The sequence below is a fragment of the Gopherus evgoodei genome, chromosome 9 (genome assembly GCF_007399415.2).
Source record: "Gopherus evgoodei ecotype Sinaloan lineage chromosome 9, rGopEvg1_v1.p, whole genome shotgun sequence".
Classification (NCBI taxonomy): domain Eukaryota; kingdom Metazoa; phylum Chordata; order Testudines; family Testudinidae; genus Gopherus; species Gopherus evgoodei.
In genome coordinates this window covers 104,347,192-104,365,735 of record NC_044330.1, presented here as the reverse complement: position 1 = coordinate 104,365,735, position 18,544 = coordinate 104,347,192, and the positions used below count along the sequence as shown (strand labels likewise).

At 47.4% G+C, this 18,544-nt stretch overlaps 1 protein-coding gene across 1 annotated transcript in view; it reads right to left on the bottom strand.

The window, feature by feature from the left end:
* GPC3 (glypican 3) overlaps positions 1–18,249 on the bottom strand; it is a 275,530-nt gene extending 257,281 nt beyond the window's left edge. Inside the window, exons 1-2 of the mRNA XM_030576108.1 lie at positions 18,107–18,249; positions 3,478–3,644 (exon numbers count right to left, since the gene is read on the bottom strand). Of these exons, the coding sequence (XP_030431968.1) occupies positions 3,478–3,644; positions 18,107–18,249 (310 nt within the window). The remainder of the gene's footprint in view (positions 1–3,477; positions 3,645–18,106) is intronic.
* Positions 18,250–18,544: the final 295 nt, after the last annotated feature.

The window sequence follows — 18,544 nt, the reverse complement described above, 5'->3', positions numbered from 1 at the left end:
TAAAGAGAGACACTTCCCTCAACAGCCAATAGCACAGCGGTTAAGGAAGTAACCTAGAACCCGGGTCTCGCACTCCCAAGTCCCTACTCTGCCTGATCCAGAGGTGGACCTTCCACATGACCAAATGAACCCCCTGGCTGCTGGCCTGTTGCCTTTTCTTGGAGGAGGTGAGGAGAAGGAAGATTAGTCAGTCTCTCTCTCTCTCGCTTGCTCTTTTTCTCTCTGTGCAAACTGTTTTGAAAGATCTTGGTTCCATTCCAACCTGGAATGAAAGCAGATTCTAAAATCTCAAAATTTTTCACAAGAGGAAATTCTTGTTTTCCAGCCAGTCCTATTCATTAGCTACGCACCATTTCTGACTATGCCTCGCGTTCCTCCTGTACACATCATCTCATTCTCCCAGGAGGTTTACCTTATTCTGTTTAGCACTCATAAAATACATTCTCATTTAAAAGGCTCCAAAAACCTTCGATCCATTTATTTTTTTCAGAGAAATAAAATGTGCAGTACACGTGCCGACAAGCTGAGTACTGGACCAGAGCAGGGCTTTTGTTAGGGTCTGATCAGAAGTTCATTACAGACTCTCATTGACTTCAGTAAGCTTTGTATCTGGCCCTTAGCAAGACGTGGTCAAAAATAAATGAGATGCCTGTCCTTAGCAGGTTACTCTGCAAAGAATACTAGCATGCTGGGAAAATGCTTGATTGCTCATGCCTTTTTTCTTTTTTTTTTAAAACAGAGTACAAAAGTTATTCAGTTAGAATGACTGAATCCCAGTACTATGCTGGTCAACATTCACGCAATCATTTCATCTCACATTAGCTGTGGAAGAAAAGATTTTGCTTGAGGACAGTCCAAGAAGAGCAATTGCAAGCACAAATGACTATACCAATTGCTATACTCTAGCAATGAAATGTGTTTATCAAAAGGTCAGTTTTGCTGAGAAAACAACATATCATCAAATTAAAGAGGGGGGAAAACCACGGGTAACTGAACAGAGCAACATGCTACTCCCATGGGCAGAGACAGTATTTAGCTACCTCAGTGAGACTTTCATTCTGGACTGCAGCCTGCAGTAGGTATCACCAAAATTATTACACATACACATTTAATGGTGGGTTTATGAAGTCTGATACTGAAGGAATTTACAAGAATCAGCTTAGTTAATTCTAAACAGAGGGATTTTTAACGTATTTGCACATCACAAAAAATGTTTGGTCTTAGAATTTATATGCACTGTTTCTATTAGAGGGATGCTCAAATCTCTCTTTACTCCTTTGAAATGACTGTTTGTTAGTGGTTCAGTCCAGAGACTGTGCATCAGGAATAACAGCCTTGCTACTGACTTGCTTTGTGATCTTGGGAAAATCGTGTCTGCTCTGTGCACCTCAGTTTACCCATCTGTCAGGTCAGAATAATACAGTACTTATTTGCATAGGGTCAGAGGAGCATTGTTCAGTGTTAGCAGTTAAAGCTGTTGAAGTACGCTGGGACCCTCAGAGGAAAGCTATTATGAAAGTGTCAAACGGAGCCATTCTGGTTGATGCACCTCCAGCATCATCCAAACACAGTTTTAGAAACAAACCTGGTTAGGGGGCTTGTGCACAGGTCAGAAATCCTTGCCACAAGAGCCACAGGCACTAGGAGAACCAAAGAAACACCTGGGATAGTCTCCTCCCATCAGCTTGGTCCGGGGCAGCTTCTATATTAGCCACAGAAGAGCCCTTATGCTTTTCAAACTAGAGGCTATTTATAATTTTACCAAGGTTCGGAAGCGAAAACCGGATCTAGTACAGAGCAGCCTCTTTGGATTGGAAAGTGGAGATGATGTGCCTTAGAGAAGCAGTTTCTAGCCATTCTTCCTAACCCCCTCTCCACATCCAACAGGGATTAGCAGCAAAGAAAACTTCCATCACTCTTCCGTAATGCCCCAGGACACCGAGAACGACCTCACAGAGGTATCTCCTCGGGCCACTCACACCCAGGTTTAACCAGCTCTTTCTCTTTTCCAGCTGGTCCACAGTGCTCCCCACCCCATCTCCCACCAAAATCTGCTCCGACACCGCCCAGTTCTTCCTCCAGCACCAGCGGGCGGGTGGGGAGGCTCGGCTGCTTGCCCCTCTAACTCTATCCTGCCTACAGATCAGAAGTGCATTGAGTCGCCTGTCCTATGGAAGGGGCAGGAACCAGGGGGCGTAAAGCATCTGACAAAGGGGATTTCAAACAAAATTCAGACACACTGGCAAGGAAGCCCCATTCACAGCTTTTTGGGGCTCAAAATGCTATTCATCCGCAAGCTACAGAACACTTCCTCCATTAAGCCAACAGCAACAGAGCACAGAAACCTGTAGCTCTTTCAGATATCAGCTACTTTCAGATATCAGCTACTTGTCATTTCTTACTGGCAACGGTGAATTATTCCACATGTGGTAACTGTCACATCTGGGGCCTGAGCCGCTTGATCGTTAGATACCTCACGCCATGAAAGTTCAGAAAGAAACTAAGTGCTTCCACAGCAGATTGTCACAATGAATTAATTAGCCACCCATTGAGAACCTACAGTGCCGCGAGCACGTAGCTACTGCAGCTCAGCAACAAGGCATGGCCCAGACCGAGCCGCGTGAGCATTTATTTAATGCTTCAGTCGCTATCAAAGAGAGACCCCTGAACACAGCCGCAAAGCCTCAGAAGCCCTACCCGCTTCACCACAAATCTTTCCCTAGTACCATTGAGAGGAACTATATCCGTAAGGTCCGCTAATTAGGCAAGAGTTACACGGCTTGTCCTCCATTGGCACTAAAGGGGGGTGGGAAAGAGAGGGAGGCACGAGGACCCCCTTCTCTCAGCCCACACCCCCAGCAGAATGCTGCAGCTAGCACGCCCCAAGCTGCAGGAAGGGGCCAGGGCCGGCTCTACAGTTTTCGTCACCCCAAGCAGCGCGCCGAATTGCCGCCCTGCGCAGCGGGGGCAGTCCATGTGCCCTTAGGGTGGCAGGCATGTTTCCGCGGCAGCGGCAATTCGGCTGCAGCTTCTGTGTTTAGCTGAAGCCACCCCGGACAGCTAAACATAGAAGCTGCCGCCGAATTGCCGACGCCGCGGAAACACTCCTGCCGCCCTAAGGGCACACAGACTGCCCGCCCTCCCCACCCGCGGCAGCAATTCAGCGCGCTGCTTGGGGGCAAAACAAGGGGGATTGCCACCCCTTGCAGAATGCCGCCCCAACCAGCTTGGAATGCTGGTGCCTGGAGCCGGCCCTGGCAGGGGCAGTCCCAGGTCAGGGGAGTGGCTAGTGCCCCCCTGAAGGAGGATGCAGGGGATAAGACACTACACTTTCCTGGTGTAGCAAGGGCTGCTGCTAGCAAAGCTCAGAGGGGAAAAGTCCCATTCAGCCTTAATCCTTATTCCTGAAGCCGAGCATCCGGGACACCATAACGCTCCCTGATGGCCGTGCAAGGGAAAGTCGTTCCAAACGCTTACCTTGGAAGACGGCGGCGTTTTGAATTATGAGGAACTTCAGCTCTAAGCTGGCAGACTGCAGGAGCTGCTCCATGGTCAAACGGGCCGTTGCTTGATACTTCTCCTCCATTTTCCGCGAGCAGCAGGTTGAGCCCTTCGGGACACACACTTGCAGATCTGCCCCTGCATATAGAGATGAGCGTGTTAGAAGCTGACTTTAGCATATAGAAGAAAAAAGCAGCTCCAGAGTCTCGTACCATCGCAATAATTGCGTCAGGCAGATCCATTCAGTCTCCTGATTTAACTGCAAGACTCCAGATTTCGTGCATCCCCTACTGTGCTTCCAAGCAGATGCAGAGCTGAGGGAAGAGGCATTCTAGGCAACATGGATACGGGAGGGGAACCATCCCGACCCCACCATCTGAGGATAGTAGTCACCAAAACCCTGCTTAAAGCACAGGCCCCCATCCTGCTTTGACCTAGAGACATAGCTAAGCTGTGTTGGGCAAAGTGATGTTAGAGCATCATTCTGCTCACATCTCTATGGCTGTGGGCACACTGGGAGCATGCAGCAGGCAGGAGAGGGCCAGAGATAGGAGAGAACCAGATCGGGGTCGAGGATGTGGGGAAAATGAGGGGTTTGACAGGAAAGAGGAGCAAAGATTTGATGGAGAGGAGTTTGTGACACTGGGGTAATGCGTGCCACTGAATATACAATTCACAGCATTACCGTATTTGCATATGCTCTCCAGCCTTCCAAAATCACAGCCTTAACTGGAATGGGCTTAGGACAAACCAATTAATTTTCAGTTTTCAATGTTAGCTAAGAGAAGTCTATTCAAATACACAGGGCAGGCTCCAGGCACCAGCTTATCAAGCAGGTGTTTGGGGTGGCCACTCCGGAGGAGGGCGGCACGTTCAGGTATTCGGTGGCAATTCGGCGGAGGGTCCCTCACTCCTGCTTGGAGCGAAGGACCTCCCGCTGAATTGCCATAGATGGCGAACGCTTTTTTTTTTTCTTTTGGGCGGGGGGGGGCGCTGCTTGGGGAGGCAAAACCCCTGGAGCCGGCCCTGCAAATACAGTGTTTCTCCTACTGTGTGAGCATTACTACAAGCCAAATCCTGTTATCTTCATGGGACCGGCATGAGCGAGGCAAGCAGGATGTGTGTGGATGGACCCTTACACCTACATGGAGCACCATAAGAGTTAGTGGGCTTCACATACCCAACTGCAGGATCAGGGACTATTTGCAGAAGTCTGGGCGGAACTGCACATACAACACAGTCTATGAAAAACAGTACTCACACACTGGGCAGCCTTGTACTGAAATGTCCAGAGCAGAAAAACATGTAATAGGTTTTCCAAACAATAAGTTATTTTAGCTACCTCACTTTTTAGGTGCCTGATTTTTAGAAAACGCTGAGCTCCTGCTCTCTAGAAATAAGGCCCCTTACAGTATTGCCAACTGAATATTCAGAACACTAGTCTTTGGTGTTGCCAAGTCTCCTGGTTTAATTGTGAGTCTCATGTGATTTGGGCATTCTGGAAAAGCCCCAGCTCCTAGAGGCATGCGATGAGCTGAGATCCTGAACTTTCACATTAAAAAAAAAAAAAAAAACTGAAATAAGTTTGTAGCCCTCATGGTTTCAAATAAAAACTGGAAAACACGAATCCTGATAGCTCAAACACCAAACGGCAAACAAAAAGAACCCAACATATTTTAGGGTATTAAATCATTGCGGGGGAGGGAGAGAGGTTAAGTCTCATGATCTTATGACTGTTTGACATGGCAAAACCAAGTCACTTTTGCAGGTCTTGGACTCATTTTTTTTTAATATAAAGTATGTGTGTGTGTGCGCGCGCGCATGTACGTTAATATGTACATGCGCGTGCACACACACACACCTCAACTATGTTCCAATAGCAAATTGTAGGCACACAAGATCAAACAGAATAAACAGCTCATATCAGAATCAAAAGCCTTGATCATAAAAATAATCTAATCCACTGCTGCGGTTTATAATACTGGGTGGATACATAGTACTTAATGGTCCATTAAAAAGCAACTTGAGGTGCAGAGACCCAAATCCAACCACCACTGAAGTCAATGAGAACCCTTGACTTCATCTCCCAGAACTGTCTTACTTATTAATTACTTGTACTGCAGTAGTGTCCAGAGGCTGTCAAGCAAGGATTAGATTCCCATTGTGCTACGCACTTGACCAACAAAGTACCAAGATGCAGTCCGTGGCCCAAAAATTGTGCAATCTTAACAAAGTCATACATAGCAGTTCCACTAGTTTCGCAAGAGTGGTTTCAAGTTTAGTCTGTAGAACGTGTTTTTAAATGGAAATGAAGCAAGTTCTGACTGATTTTGACATTACTCCAGTAAATTATCACTCTGATCTGAGGATTAATCATCCTTATATTTGTTGGGTTCTTCCTTTAATATCTCTACTAAATTCACTTTTCAACTAATCACGAACAAGTGTCAAAAATCACTTTTGAAAAAAAATGAACATTAAAGAACAAAATAAATAATGTAAACCTTGATCTTCCACTTTCCTAAGAGGAGATTAAAAAAAAGATTCAAATTGTCAGGGCTCAGGAAAAACGAAAATTGAAACATTTTCCCCCACTATAAAAGGTGATCTGACACATTTCATTGCCAACGCATGTTTTATGCACAGGGAAAATTTTTTACTAACACAGATATTACATGTTATATTAAAACTGAGGCTGATTAAAGTGGTAAAGTGTATTAATGACATGTAGGATCGATTACTTCATAGAAGCATAGTGACACCGTATGCGCGAAAAACTAACAGAGGCTGTAAAATTGCCTAAATCACTAAAATATTAAGAAATAAAATATTTTAATGAAATATGAAAAGATATACGACTAACACAAGCTGTTACATAAAGGCACTTTTATAAAGGTGGTTTAGAATTAAATCCCAGTCAATCTGCAACCCAAGGTACATAGCACAATATGTTTAACTCTACTGCATAGCTTTCAATGTCCTGCTACTCTAGGGTGCTAGTCAGTGCTCTAATTTCAAACAAAATACAGAGTTGATACCGATACAGAAAAATTTCTCAAATCTAGCAGTGAAGAGAATTGTGTGAGAGAGAGAGAGAGAGAGAGAAATGAATGGAAAACAGCAATGTCATCTAGGCACCTCCCTCCCTCACTGTGATCATCTGAGCTATTTCATATAGCAAATTGGTTTTTTACTTTTAAGCAAATGACACACATGTATCCCACATGAGAGCAAACACAAAAGGGGAAAAGCTAGGAGTTACTTTGAATGGCCCAAAAATTTGTATGGTGGTAGCCATCAACATTAACTATCCTGGAGGTCAATAAGGGCAGGCCAGAAATTTCAGAGTGAGATGCTGAAGGTTTAAGGCGTTGCTATTTACAGCCCAAAGGGTGGGGGTACAGTTCAGTGGCTACAGTACAGGACAGAGTCAGGCACTCTAGGGTACTGTTCTTGACTGGTACAGTCTTGCTGTGTAACATGGAACAAGTCAACTGGGGGAAGGGGCGTTAGACTCTGAGTCAATGGAAAGTGAGCAGTTAACTGCTTTCTGTGCCATTGAAAACTCTTCTGTCGACTTTCTTATTATCCCCATTTTCTAGGTGAACAAACTGCTTTTCTACCCCCCTCCCCAGCTGTTAAGGCTTGTTTGTGAAGAGCTTGGAGAGCCTCTCTTATTTGTATCGCCATTGACCAGGGTTCCATTGTGGGAGGTGCTGTACAAATCGTGTGTGCTATGGAAGACCAATGTATTATTGATGTTGCATAAAATGCTGTATATACAAGTCCGGATTGTGACAGATCCAGACCAGTGGCGGACAGGGGTCTGGTAGAGGGCAAATATACTGGTCACTGGATGAGTAGTTTTCTGTTCCCTGAGTGACCAGAGCAGGAGCTGCACTACAGTAATCAGGAACCTGCTAGAACCAATTAAGGAAGACAGGCTGATTAGAACACCTGCAGCCAATCAAGGCAGGCTAATCAGGACCCCTGGGTTTAAAAAGGAGCTCACTCCAGTCAGGGAGGGGGGAGCCAGAGGAGAGGAAGTGCGTGTGAGGAGATGGGAGTAAGAGACACAAGGAGCTGGGAGTGAGAGGCTGTGCTGCTGGAGGACTGAGGAGTACAAGCGTTATCAGACACCAGGAGGAAGGTCCTGTGGTGAGGAGAAAGAAGGTGTTTGGAGGAGGCCATGGGGAAGTAGCCCAGGGAGTTGTAGCTGTCATGCAGCTGTTACAAGAGGCACTATAGACAGCTGCGATCCACAGGGCCCTGGGCTGGAACCCAGAGTAGAGGGCGGGCCCGGGTTCCCCCCAAACCTCCCAACTCCTGATCAGACACAGGAGGAGTTGACCCAGACTGTGGGGAAGATCACTGAGGTGAGCAAATCTGCCAGTAAGCGCAGGACCCACCAAGGTAGAGGAGGAACTTTGTCACAGGATCAAGAACCGCTCATCCAGCAATGTACTGATGTGAGGGGACAGGGCGACCAGATAGCAACTGTGAAAAACCAGGATGGGGCGAGGGGGATGCAATAATCGCCTAGATAAGAAAAAGTCCCAAAAAATAGGACTGTCCCTTTAAAAACTGGACATCTGGTCACCCTTGAGGGGATGAACATCTGGCAACATATGACAAGCGTAAGGTCGACCCAGATAGGCATTTAATATATTACTGCATATTCTTGGAGTCCTACATTAGAGGGACTACAAAGTCCCATGGGTCATCCAACCCAACCCCCTACAGATGTGCTACTGTGAGTATTTTATCTAACCCTTAAATATCTCCAGTGATGGCTCCTGACTGGGGAGATAGTTCAGATCATTCCATTGCTTAATGGTCCTTACTGTTCGGATTGTTTTATCTTCCAACCAACATTTTTCCTTTTTTTAGTTTCAGACCACTGCACCTTGTAATGCTATTCTCAGCCCTGCAAATGAGCTCTTCCCTTCGTTATAGATCATCATAATTTCGTTGTGGAGAGAAAAATCTCTAGGAAGTTACCCTGACAGGTTTATTTAAAAACACATTTAGATGTTCAAGTATTGATCTTCTTTTCGTCTTTTTCCATTTCTAGCTGGACAATATTAGGCGTGCGCACCTGACCTTGCAGAACACTATTCCTGCGGCTAAGGGGCTGCAGGATCTGGCCCCGTAGGTAGATGTGTACAGATGAAGGAATGTTACAGTGCTGTGGCATTTATGCCATCTTGGGGAATAGGAGTGTAAATGCTCCAGTAATTTTGCACACATTCACGGCAAACAGAACTACGGCATTTCTAGAACTGCAGCCATCTCCACTACTAGTTTTCACCACTTTGACACTGGAATTTTAAACTTCATTCTTCAATCAACTGCTACTCAGCACGTCATTCAAATTCTCGCTGAGAGAGAACTGCGGCCATGAAGGAGCGTTTAGTAGATCAGGGGCTACCGCAACCACATCGTCTCCATGCAGTTGATGTCAAATTCTTACCAAGGGCTTAAGGACCAAATTCTGATCTCGGTCACACCAGAGCATGACCCCAATCCTGCCATCAGAGACAGGCAGATAGCCACTAATTTCAGCAGGGCCCTCCAGGGGCACCAACGTCCATCTGTCCATCCACATCGAATTGCACATGGTGGCCTAGAGTTACAGTAAGCACACTGATGTTACTCCAGGTTTACGCACAGGCTACAAGATGAGCATCTAGCTCTAGAAGTTGAGCAACGTCACATTGCAACCGCCTTCACAGACAACAGGTCAAGGAGGGTTCTTTGGACAGAGATTCAGGGGCACTGCACCAAGTCCTGCTGCTCAGGCATTCCTTCATGGGTCTTGTTTTTACTACCAACACCGCACAAAAGGAGAGCATTCTTCTTCTGAATACTTTAGGGTGACTAGTCAGAGAGACAAACCTGGCTCACACTTTTAACAACTTAGGTTTGGATATTTTTTCCCTTGCCAGTGCAATATTTTATGTTTAATAAAAAGTTATTTAAACCGCATGAGAAAGGGATTCAGCATCTGTCACTGAATATTAATGCTTGACATTGTGAGAAGGGAAATGCAGCTGTTCAGAAAACAGGTCAAGTGCCCATTTACCTGGTTTTTTTTTTTAAACCTAATTAAAAAGATATAAATTATAAACCAATCTCACTGAACAGGTGATTAAAGTCAGAACAGTATGGGTACCACATGGGATATTTATTATCCCTTACTCTCTGCACCATCTCCTCTTTCGCAGGACTGTCTGATGCTGGATTCTTATTCAAGTCTTGCAAAGTTGGGCACACAATTGCCACAACAATATGACAGTGCTATAAAAAGCATTTTAATGAGAGGTTATAAAGAAGACACAAGTACATTGATTTTATTTTTCTCTACTCAACAGTAGCCCATGCTCATTTAAATTACACCTTCAGAACATGGAGTTTGACTTACAGACGTGTGTACACAACATATGTATTTTAATTACACACAGTGTCCTAGAGGCATCAGAAAGTCCCAGAACAACAATATTCAGGATGTTGTTAAAATTAACCCCGGGGGGGAAATGATTTCACTATAAAATTATTGCCTTAGGAGGTTACTAAATTCTAGGGTTCTCCTCCTGCTCTTTACTATCTAGAGAGCAACTTGCAGGCCTGAAATAATTAAGAACAGAAACTCAATTCTCCAGTAAACTAAGATCTTAAACGATTGTGCTAGGTTAAATGGAAAAGTAGCCTGGATGAAAGCATCATTAGTCCTACTCAGATTTTTTTAAAAAAAGAGACACAAGGTACAAAGCAAGCACCCCCTTGAGCGATGGTGCGGGAGGCCAACAGGAAATGTTTGTTTAAAGTTGTTCCCCGGCTCCGTTCCAGTGCCCACAAACCCAGGCTTTCCACTCAGTGGGCCACTTTTAATACCTTACTCCGGGAAGCCAGGTGTTAATCTCCTCTGAGCTCCTCTGTGCTTGCCTCTCTCAAAGGGAAGGACCTAGGAGCACTGGAAACTGAATTCCATGAAGGGAGGGGAAGACAATGTAATCACTCGTGAATATTTCTAGCCAGACAGATATTCCTCAGCCTTTACATGGAACAAGGCAGAGACTCTCCCACTCCCTCACTCTTGGAAGGGTGGAATCAGCACCTTCCCATCCCACTTCACAGCATACTGAGGAGGAAAGGGAAGTTGAGCAAAAATCCCACTCTTATGGCACTAAAACCACCAGAGGAACGGGAGGGGGCCCAATGCGACTTCATCCCCTTCCCACAAGCTCAAAGGTCTCCCTAACATCCGCGCTCTGTTGCTTTAGGGGGATGCCTAAGGAGAGCGCCTCCATGGGACAACCATTGTTAAAGCTACAAGAGAACACCCAATGGAGTTACTGCTGACTCCATCACAGGGGACTTGATGGAGAGGTCAGGGGCTGGCCAAGGCCCACTAGGGGATGCAATGGCAGCATGGCTTGTGCCAGGATGGTCAAGGCAAAGAGTTCCCAAGAAAGAGGACCCATTCCCCTGCACAATTTTGAGAAGCTGTGCCCCTGAGATACATATGGCTGAAAGTTCCCCCCCCTTCCACTGAGCACCCACCAGGGTTGATAACTAGGAAAGTTCACAAGCTGCATCAGAACTGGGATAAGATCTGGACCAATACATTTTAGGAAGCCACATTCTGTTTTCTAACTAACAGGCTTAACCTCCCACATCCTGTGTCTGTGCTAAGATTGCCAGCAGCACTCAAGGAAAGACAAGATTCCCAAGCAAATTTCACAGGAGTCAGAAAAGGTTATTTCTACAAGAGGGAGGAAGCAGACCTCTCTCTGCCTGGAAAGATCAAATGAGTTCTGTGGTTTTTCAGAAAGTGAGTCTAAACCAGGGGCGGCTCCAGGCACCAGCGCACCAAGCATGTGCCTGGGGTGGCAAGCCGCGGGGGGCAGTCTGCCGGTCGCAGTGAGGGTGGTAGTCAGGCTGCCTTTGGTGGTTTGCCTGCGGGAGGTCCACCAGTAATTCGGCACGGGTACGCTGAAGGCGCAGGACTGGCTGACCTCCCACAGGCACACTGCCGAAGGCAGCCTGACTGCCGTGCTTGGGGCAGCAAAATACATAAAGCCATCCCTGGTCTAAACACTCAGACCCAACTGGGTGAAACATGCAGATTCAGCCATTTACGTCATTTATTAAGCAGGCACAGCTCCTGTGGGTGGCTACAGGATGATGTTCTAATACGGCATTAGTTACCAAAGGCAAGCTTTCTAACCTGGGGACCCACAGCTAAAGGCATATTTAGGCACCTATATAAAAATGGTTTGACTGAGGCACCTACAAATCCCAGTGATTTAACTAGGAGCTATGGGTGCTTAGCACTTCGGAAAAAAAAATCAGACCACTTCTATTTAGGTGCCTGCATATAGCTTTAGGAGTCTAACTTCAGACACCCACATTGGAAACTTATGCCAAAGTTTACCAATCTACCAACCTATCCACAAACTGACCTGAAAGGTTAAAAAACAAAAAAAGCCAACACCTGCAAAAAACAGAATCCAAGTAGCTACTGGAAGAGAGAGAGATAAAATCGACACAAAAATGACAAAGGAAGAGATAAATAAAGATAGTAGAGAAAATACAGGACAGACAATTAATTTACTTATTACTGTTTTATGTAGTGATGTAAGTTATCCCAGCACAGAATTCCACATCAGCTCATGCTTTTGCATTCAATGTTCGTTTCAAAAAGATCTTTAAAAATATCTATACATCAGAGAAAAACTCATTTGGCATCTTAAGATCTTCCTGAAGAGGCCCCAGTGTTCAGTGTTTACCCCTCACTCCCCAATACGTAAAAAGAATTTCTTCTCTAAATCAATCTAAATTCTAGCATAAATTACTCCATGCTGCTCCCTTGAGTAATAAACTCTCTTTGATGGTAGCTAGGTCAGGAGGTCTCTAAGTGCTATCAAATATGCCATCACATGCTCTGGTGTCACAGAAAACATAATGCCATTCGGAAGCTTAATCCACCTTTCTGCTCTCTAATGGATTCCTTCAATTAATATTGTTTCTGTTTCCTGAGACGTATTAAAGTTACAATGGGTAACTTACTTACATTTCCAGAGTGTGATCCTGGAACCAGAGCTACGTGCATGGATACCTGTACCTTTAGGGCACTCCACCAAAGTGACAATGGATCCAGAGACCCCGGGTCTGTAACCCTGAAGTACTAACACCACACTATTTCTTCTGTCTGCCATGAGATACAACTGCACATAAAGCAAAGCGAAGTTCCTAGAAATCATTGTGTCTGGTTTGCTTTAAAAATGTGTTTAGGTAAGTTATTTAAATACTCAATTTCTCTAAGTTGATATTAAATGTAAATTGACAGTTTCTGGTGACTTGTGACAGGGAATTTCAGAACTTGTGTTGTTGGTTTTTATTTGACAGATGTACGAAGGGGAAAAAAGCAATAAACAGAAGGTTAGAAAATACTACTGAGTGATGTTTCTCCTATTACAGAGATTTATGCAGCTGGCACTAGAAGCAGAGGATGCTCTGAAGTGTCATTACTCTTACAGAGGCATCCAATATGGGTCAGATCCAAAGTCTAAGCAAATAGTCATTACTTGAATTATGATCCAGTTTCTGTACTTTGGCATACAAAAAATCCATTTTACAGCTGATAAGTTGTAACTTTGTGATTGTTAGAAGTGGGCAGTGTTTCAGGTAAACACCCACTCTGTTAGGAGTTACTGGTACAGCTAGTAAAGAGTTAAGAAGATTCTACAGACTCGCCAAGATAAATGGCTTCTAACTCTGCCTGAAAATAAGGGAGGTGGAAAGGGCTCTTAGGGGAAAGAGGATCTAGTGTCAGGGCTGAGCAGTCTGCAGTGAGGAACTCTAGGAGCAGCCAAGCCTCAGGAGCATGAAAGACCTGAACTTACTTTATTGATTGATTTCATCATTAATAATTCAGCCTCCAGAAAAGGGGCAAGTTTTAGACTCTATAAGCATGTAAACTGTGTTTGCAGAGCAGGCAGGGAGAATGCCTGCTCACCGAGCAGTATATATAGGGAAGAACTTTATGAACCAATTTTGCATCTGTATCTGTGGCTTAAGGCTTCAAAGTCATGGCTACCAGTATATGAAAGCCAACTTGTCCAGGGAAAGTTCATCCTGCTGCAGAAGAACAAAATACAAACCAGTTCTGCAATGGGAAGTGAGGGAACTGCAGGGGATAGTAAACATCCATCTCCTGGCATTCAACCACTTCTGAGACTGGATTTGGGTCCTTTTCTCTTCCCACACCACTAGGGTCACAAAGCTGATTGGAATCCCATGCAACACAACATCCCAGTGGAAGGAGGGCCAGGTGGAGTCCTCTCTCATCTCCTGCTAGAAAGGGGAGGTTTCAATCAGGCTGCTGAAAGCTCCCCAGGAGATTTGCCTGCAATGAGTTTTCCTTTGGGAAGCTCCTATGCAGTTGCCAGATTTTTATAGCACCAGGCAGTAATCTTTGGGGCCACATAACTTATCTCCCTGACGGAGACCATTTGGAGCTACAACTTATCACTCCCTTCAACATTTCTTTCCTGGCTGACTGGTCTTTTGCTTGCCAAGGGGCGGGGGAATAAATCCACCCACTGCATGACAATGTCAGGCTGGACAGTGTGGGAGGGAAGGGGGAACCCTCAGCCCTCCCCATCAATTCCCAAGCATCTGATTGGTTTAAAGACCGCAGCCTAACACCTAAGAGCCAAATTCCACAACGAAACTGCCACCGACATCAAACGCAAACTTTGGGGTAGAGTTTCCTCTTTAACAGACTTTGTTTCTCTGCCCAGTCTTAGCTGCTGCAGCCTGTTCTATGTTATCTCTATAAACTCACTTAGCACACTTCAGAGAGTTCGCTGGATATGCAAAGCCTGCCTGTCAGCCAGATTACACTTACTGATGCAGATAATTAACTTTAAGTACTTGGAGGAAGTGACATTCAAACAAATATGGTTTCTGACTAGAAATATAAAAAGAGTCCTAAATGTATTTATAGTCATGCATGGCACATAATACACTCCCTCAAAAGGTGCAACTGCATGAAAAAGCTAGGAGGGCAGGCAGCTGTTCTGAAGGGAACATAACTGGATAGCACAAAAATCTGGGAAAGGGGGAAGTAGGAGTGGGGGACAGGAGAGAAGAACATGTCCTGACCCCACCAGTATTTGGGTCTATGTTCTCTCCAACGACTATCACTCATTTAAGACATTGCTGAAAAATGACAAAGTTCTGTCTAGCTAAGGACTCAGAACTCACAGAGGTTAAGACCAATACTCTGAAGTCTCAAACTAGACACATACGTATTCTTCTCCACTTCCTGTCCCAAATGCTTGAAGTATTCTGCATCTCAGAGATGGGTGAGCCATTCTTGTATCTATAGTATGGCCAGTGCCATGAGACTCTCAATGAAAGGTGCTATGGAAACTAAGACAAGCATTTTTACTTGTGACCACTGCTTATCATGCTGCTCATGATCACCCCATTGTTCCTTTGCCCTCCCCTAGCTGATAACTGTTTGCACCTGGAGTCTCTTGTCTTTTATGCTTAGACTGTAAACTCTTCAGGGCAGGGACTGTCTCTTTGCCGTATGTTTGTATGCGGCCTAGCACAAGAGCGCTACTGTAATACAATAATGTTTTAGCTCCAATGTTTTATGGTCCACTATTATACGGTTCCCCAAAGCACAGCAGCAAACCTTATGGCGGACAGGTAGAGAACTAGACTGGTTTTGAGAGAGAAAGTGGGACTTTAAAGAGTGTGAATTTCAGTTTTTTTCCCCCATGTACATTTTTTTAAAAGGTAAAAAAATTGGAGAGAGACTTCTCACAGTGCAAGAGTTGAGAGGAAGGGTAACATGCCCTCTGCAGCCATTAATCTGTAACTAATACCCAGGCGATTTGCAAATGTACAACCTATGGGTTTTAACAGCTCTTCGTATGTATAAACGTCTATCACATACTAATACAACATGTTCGACAAAGGTATGCTACAGCCCTTCTACTTTAGGCCAGAACTGATCCGATTGTGTAGATCTGTATGTAAGCACTAAAAATGCATCTGTAGCTGCTCCTCGTGTGCAGCTTCACATGCTTACAATTTCCCTTGCCGGCCCTGGCCTGCAACTGCACAGCAAGAGTCCATAGGAAGTGCTTTGAGAAGGAGTTCCCCATGCATTCATAGTAGCCACCTCGAAGATGTAAAAGTTCTGGGTTTAGGCCCCTCTTGTGGGTGCCTCTAACTTAAGGGCCCACTGACCTCAGTGGTACAATTCACACCTTCAATGTCAGGCATGTACGTAAGCATGTCACTGAACTGCGGCCTGAATCCTGATGCTAACTGAAGCCAGCGGCGAAACTCTTGCTGCTTTCACAAGCCCCGGATCAGAGGCCCCCTTCTCCATTAGCTCTTCTTATCCATTTGAGTATCAGAAATCATTAGGTCACATTATAACCTGACCATTTGCTAAGTCTCATTTTTCAAAACTGAGCTCTGCCTACAGCTTAAAGAAGGGATGACGGGGCTAATCTTACTGATGCTTTGCAGATAACGATTTCCTCTCCGGTGCTGACTGTATGTCCCAAGCTGCCACCTAGCAAACATTCTGATAGACAAAGCATGACGACAGGTTCCATACCCCTGGAGATGTGACTGGGTACTGCTAAGATACAGGGTGCCCTAGGGCACCACAAGGAAACCAGACCTTGTGACTTATAAGTGTTCTGTTCGCTCGTGTTGGAGCCCAGTCTCGCTTTCTGGTTGCAGCGAGTTACTCTTCCAGGGGACTAATTTCACACCTGGTTTTTATGCTGTTCAGTGTTTGTATAAAGGACATCAAATAGATTTGGGTAAAGAAGACATGAATAGCCATCCTTAACAGTTAATCTAAATCTTTCCTAAATAAAAGAGCTTTAAAAAAAAAAAGCTCATCACTAATTCCGTTTTATGACAATTATTGAAAAAGTCTTTCTTTTGACCCAGTTCAGCATAATTAAGAATGCATTTTTAGTGTGCTGTTGCATATGAACCGTAAGAGCCAAGTGGGCACTGCTGTTTAAAAACTAGCATGCAACTGCAGCTATGGTTTTCTGCTATTAAATAACAGCAACAAACTATACACTAGTTATTCCATTTGAAGTTACACAAGAGAATTCACTACACCTTGGCTGGGATATAAATTTGCATGATCACTGAACTCGGAAATACTGATGAACCCTTACTGCAGGTTTTCCTTCTTTTTCTCCTCTTCCTGTCTCTTACCAACACACTTGACACTGGCTTTTCCTCCGGTGCTGGTCAAAAAGGGATGCTGTATAAATTGTAGGTACAGTGAAGAGTCTGTTTTTCCCCGCAGAGTTTGTGAACCGCAGCAGGGGAATCAAAGCGATCTCTTCTCCATCCCAATACGCTGGATGTCGCAGAAGAGGCAGGACACTGCAGAAGGCCACAGACAATGAACGCAATTCTTCCCTGTCACGGCCCGGTAAGAACGTGGGGAGCTGGGTGTCCCCGTTTTCTGTAAGTGTCAGAGATCGGCTGTTGGAGGCGCATTCACGCTACAAAAGCGGCAGCGGCGGCGGCCCACGTGAAGTGAACTGGCAATTCCTCAGCTCCGGCTTCTCGTGTACTTGTACCCGAGACATTCCTAGAGCGGGGCGCCCGTTTTCCGCTCCCCGCGCGCTCTAGTCAACCCCAAGAGTGGAAAGCAAAAGCTCGGCTGGCAAACGGCCTGGAGACCCCGGTGCCACCGAAGTGTCTGAGCCGCTCAGGGATGGGCTCGGGTGGGAGTGAGCGTGGCAGGTTCCCCACACTGAAGCCGGGGCTGGAGGGCTGCAAGGTGCCGGGGGAGCTCGGGGCACGCTGCGCCGCTCCGGGTCAGGTCCGTCCCCAGGTCGCTCTTCCAGCGGGAGCGCTCCGCCTGCCCGAGCCCCCGGCGCGGTGTGACTCCGGGGTAAGCAGCTCGCCAGGGCAGGGGCACCGGGCTGCGGTGCGGGGCTGAGCGCACGCGGGAAAACCTTTCTCCTTCCGCCTCCCCCCGCACCGAATTCACTCCCGCAGCGACGCGACGCGTTTTCCCTCCGAGCAGCCCAGCGCCGGCCGGGACCAGCAGCGCCTTGGCCACCGCCCGTGCGGGAGCTGGGAGCGGGACCGGTCCCCGCACAGGGACCAGCGGCCGGAGAGCCACGCACCCGGCCCGAGAGCCAACCCCGAGCCCCCGGCTCCAGGAACCCAAAGCGTCCTGCCCCCAGTCGGAGAGCCCTGAGCCGAGCCGGGAACGCGGGCACTGGCCCGACCCAGCAGCGCTGCGAGCCCGCGGGAGGGGATCGGAGACTTCCACCAACTTTCCCAGCAGCCGGGGAAGCGCCCGCAGGCCCGAGAGGACGTGGATGGCCAGGCTGCTCCCGAGCTCTCCCGGGCCGCTACCGCCGCCCCCCTGGGGCCGCTTCTCTCCTTCCACAGCCCCCTGCGGGGCGAACCAGGCACCCGCCTGCCCCCGTCGGGGCTCGCTGGCTGCAGCCGCCTCTGGGGGCTCCGGGGCCGCTCGCACCTGTCACCCCCCCCTCTCCGGCTGGCTCCGGCTCACCTGTCCACCGGGCTCTCGGGCACCCCCTTGGCTCCCGGCTGCAGCAGCTGGAAGGCGGCGCGGACGCGCTGGCAGGTGGCGTCGGGCTGGCCCCAGCCCCGCAGGCAGAGCGCGGCCAGCAGGACCAGGCGCAGGGCGCCCCCGGCCATCCTCTCTACAGCCGCCCGCGGGCGCTCATCGCCGCCCGGGCCCAGCTCCTCCCAGCCAGCGCTCGGCGGCTGCCCGGCTCCCCCGGCTGGCGCAGGCAGGCGGCCCGGTCCCGGGCGCTCCCAGCCGGGCTGCCCCGCTCTGATTGGCCCGGCCGGCTGGCGCCGCCACTGGCTCCCGGCAAACTTTTCCCGGCCCGCCCCCTCCGCCAAGCTCATTGGCCGCCGCGTCGGGGACTTCGCCAGCTTGCAGCCGCCCTGGCCCCGGCACCACCCCCAGGGCTCCCGGCTCGCTCCG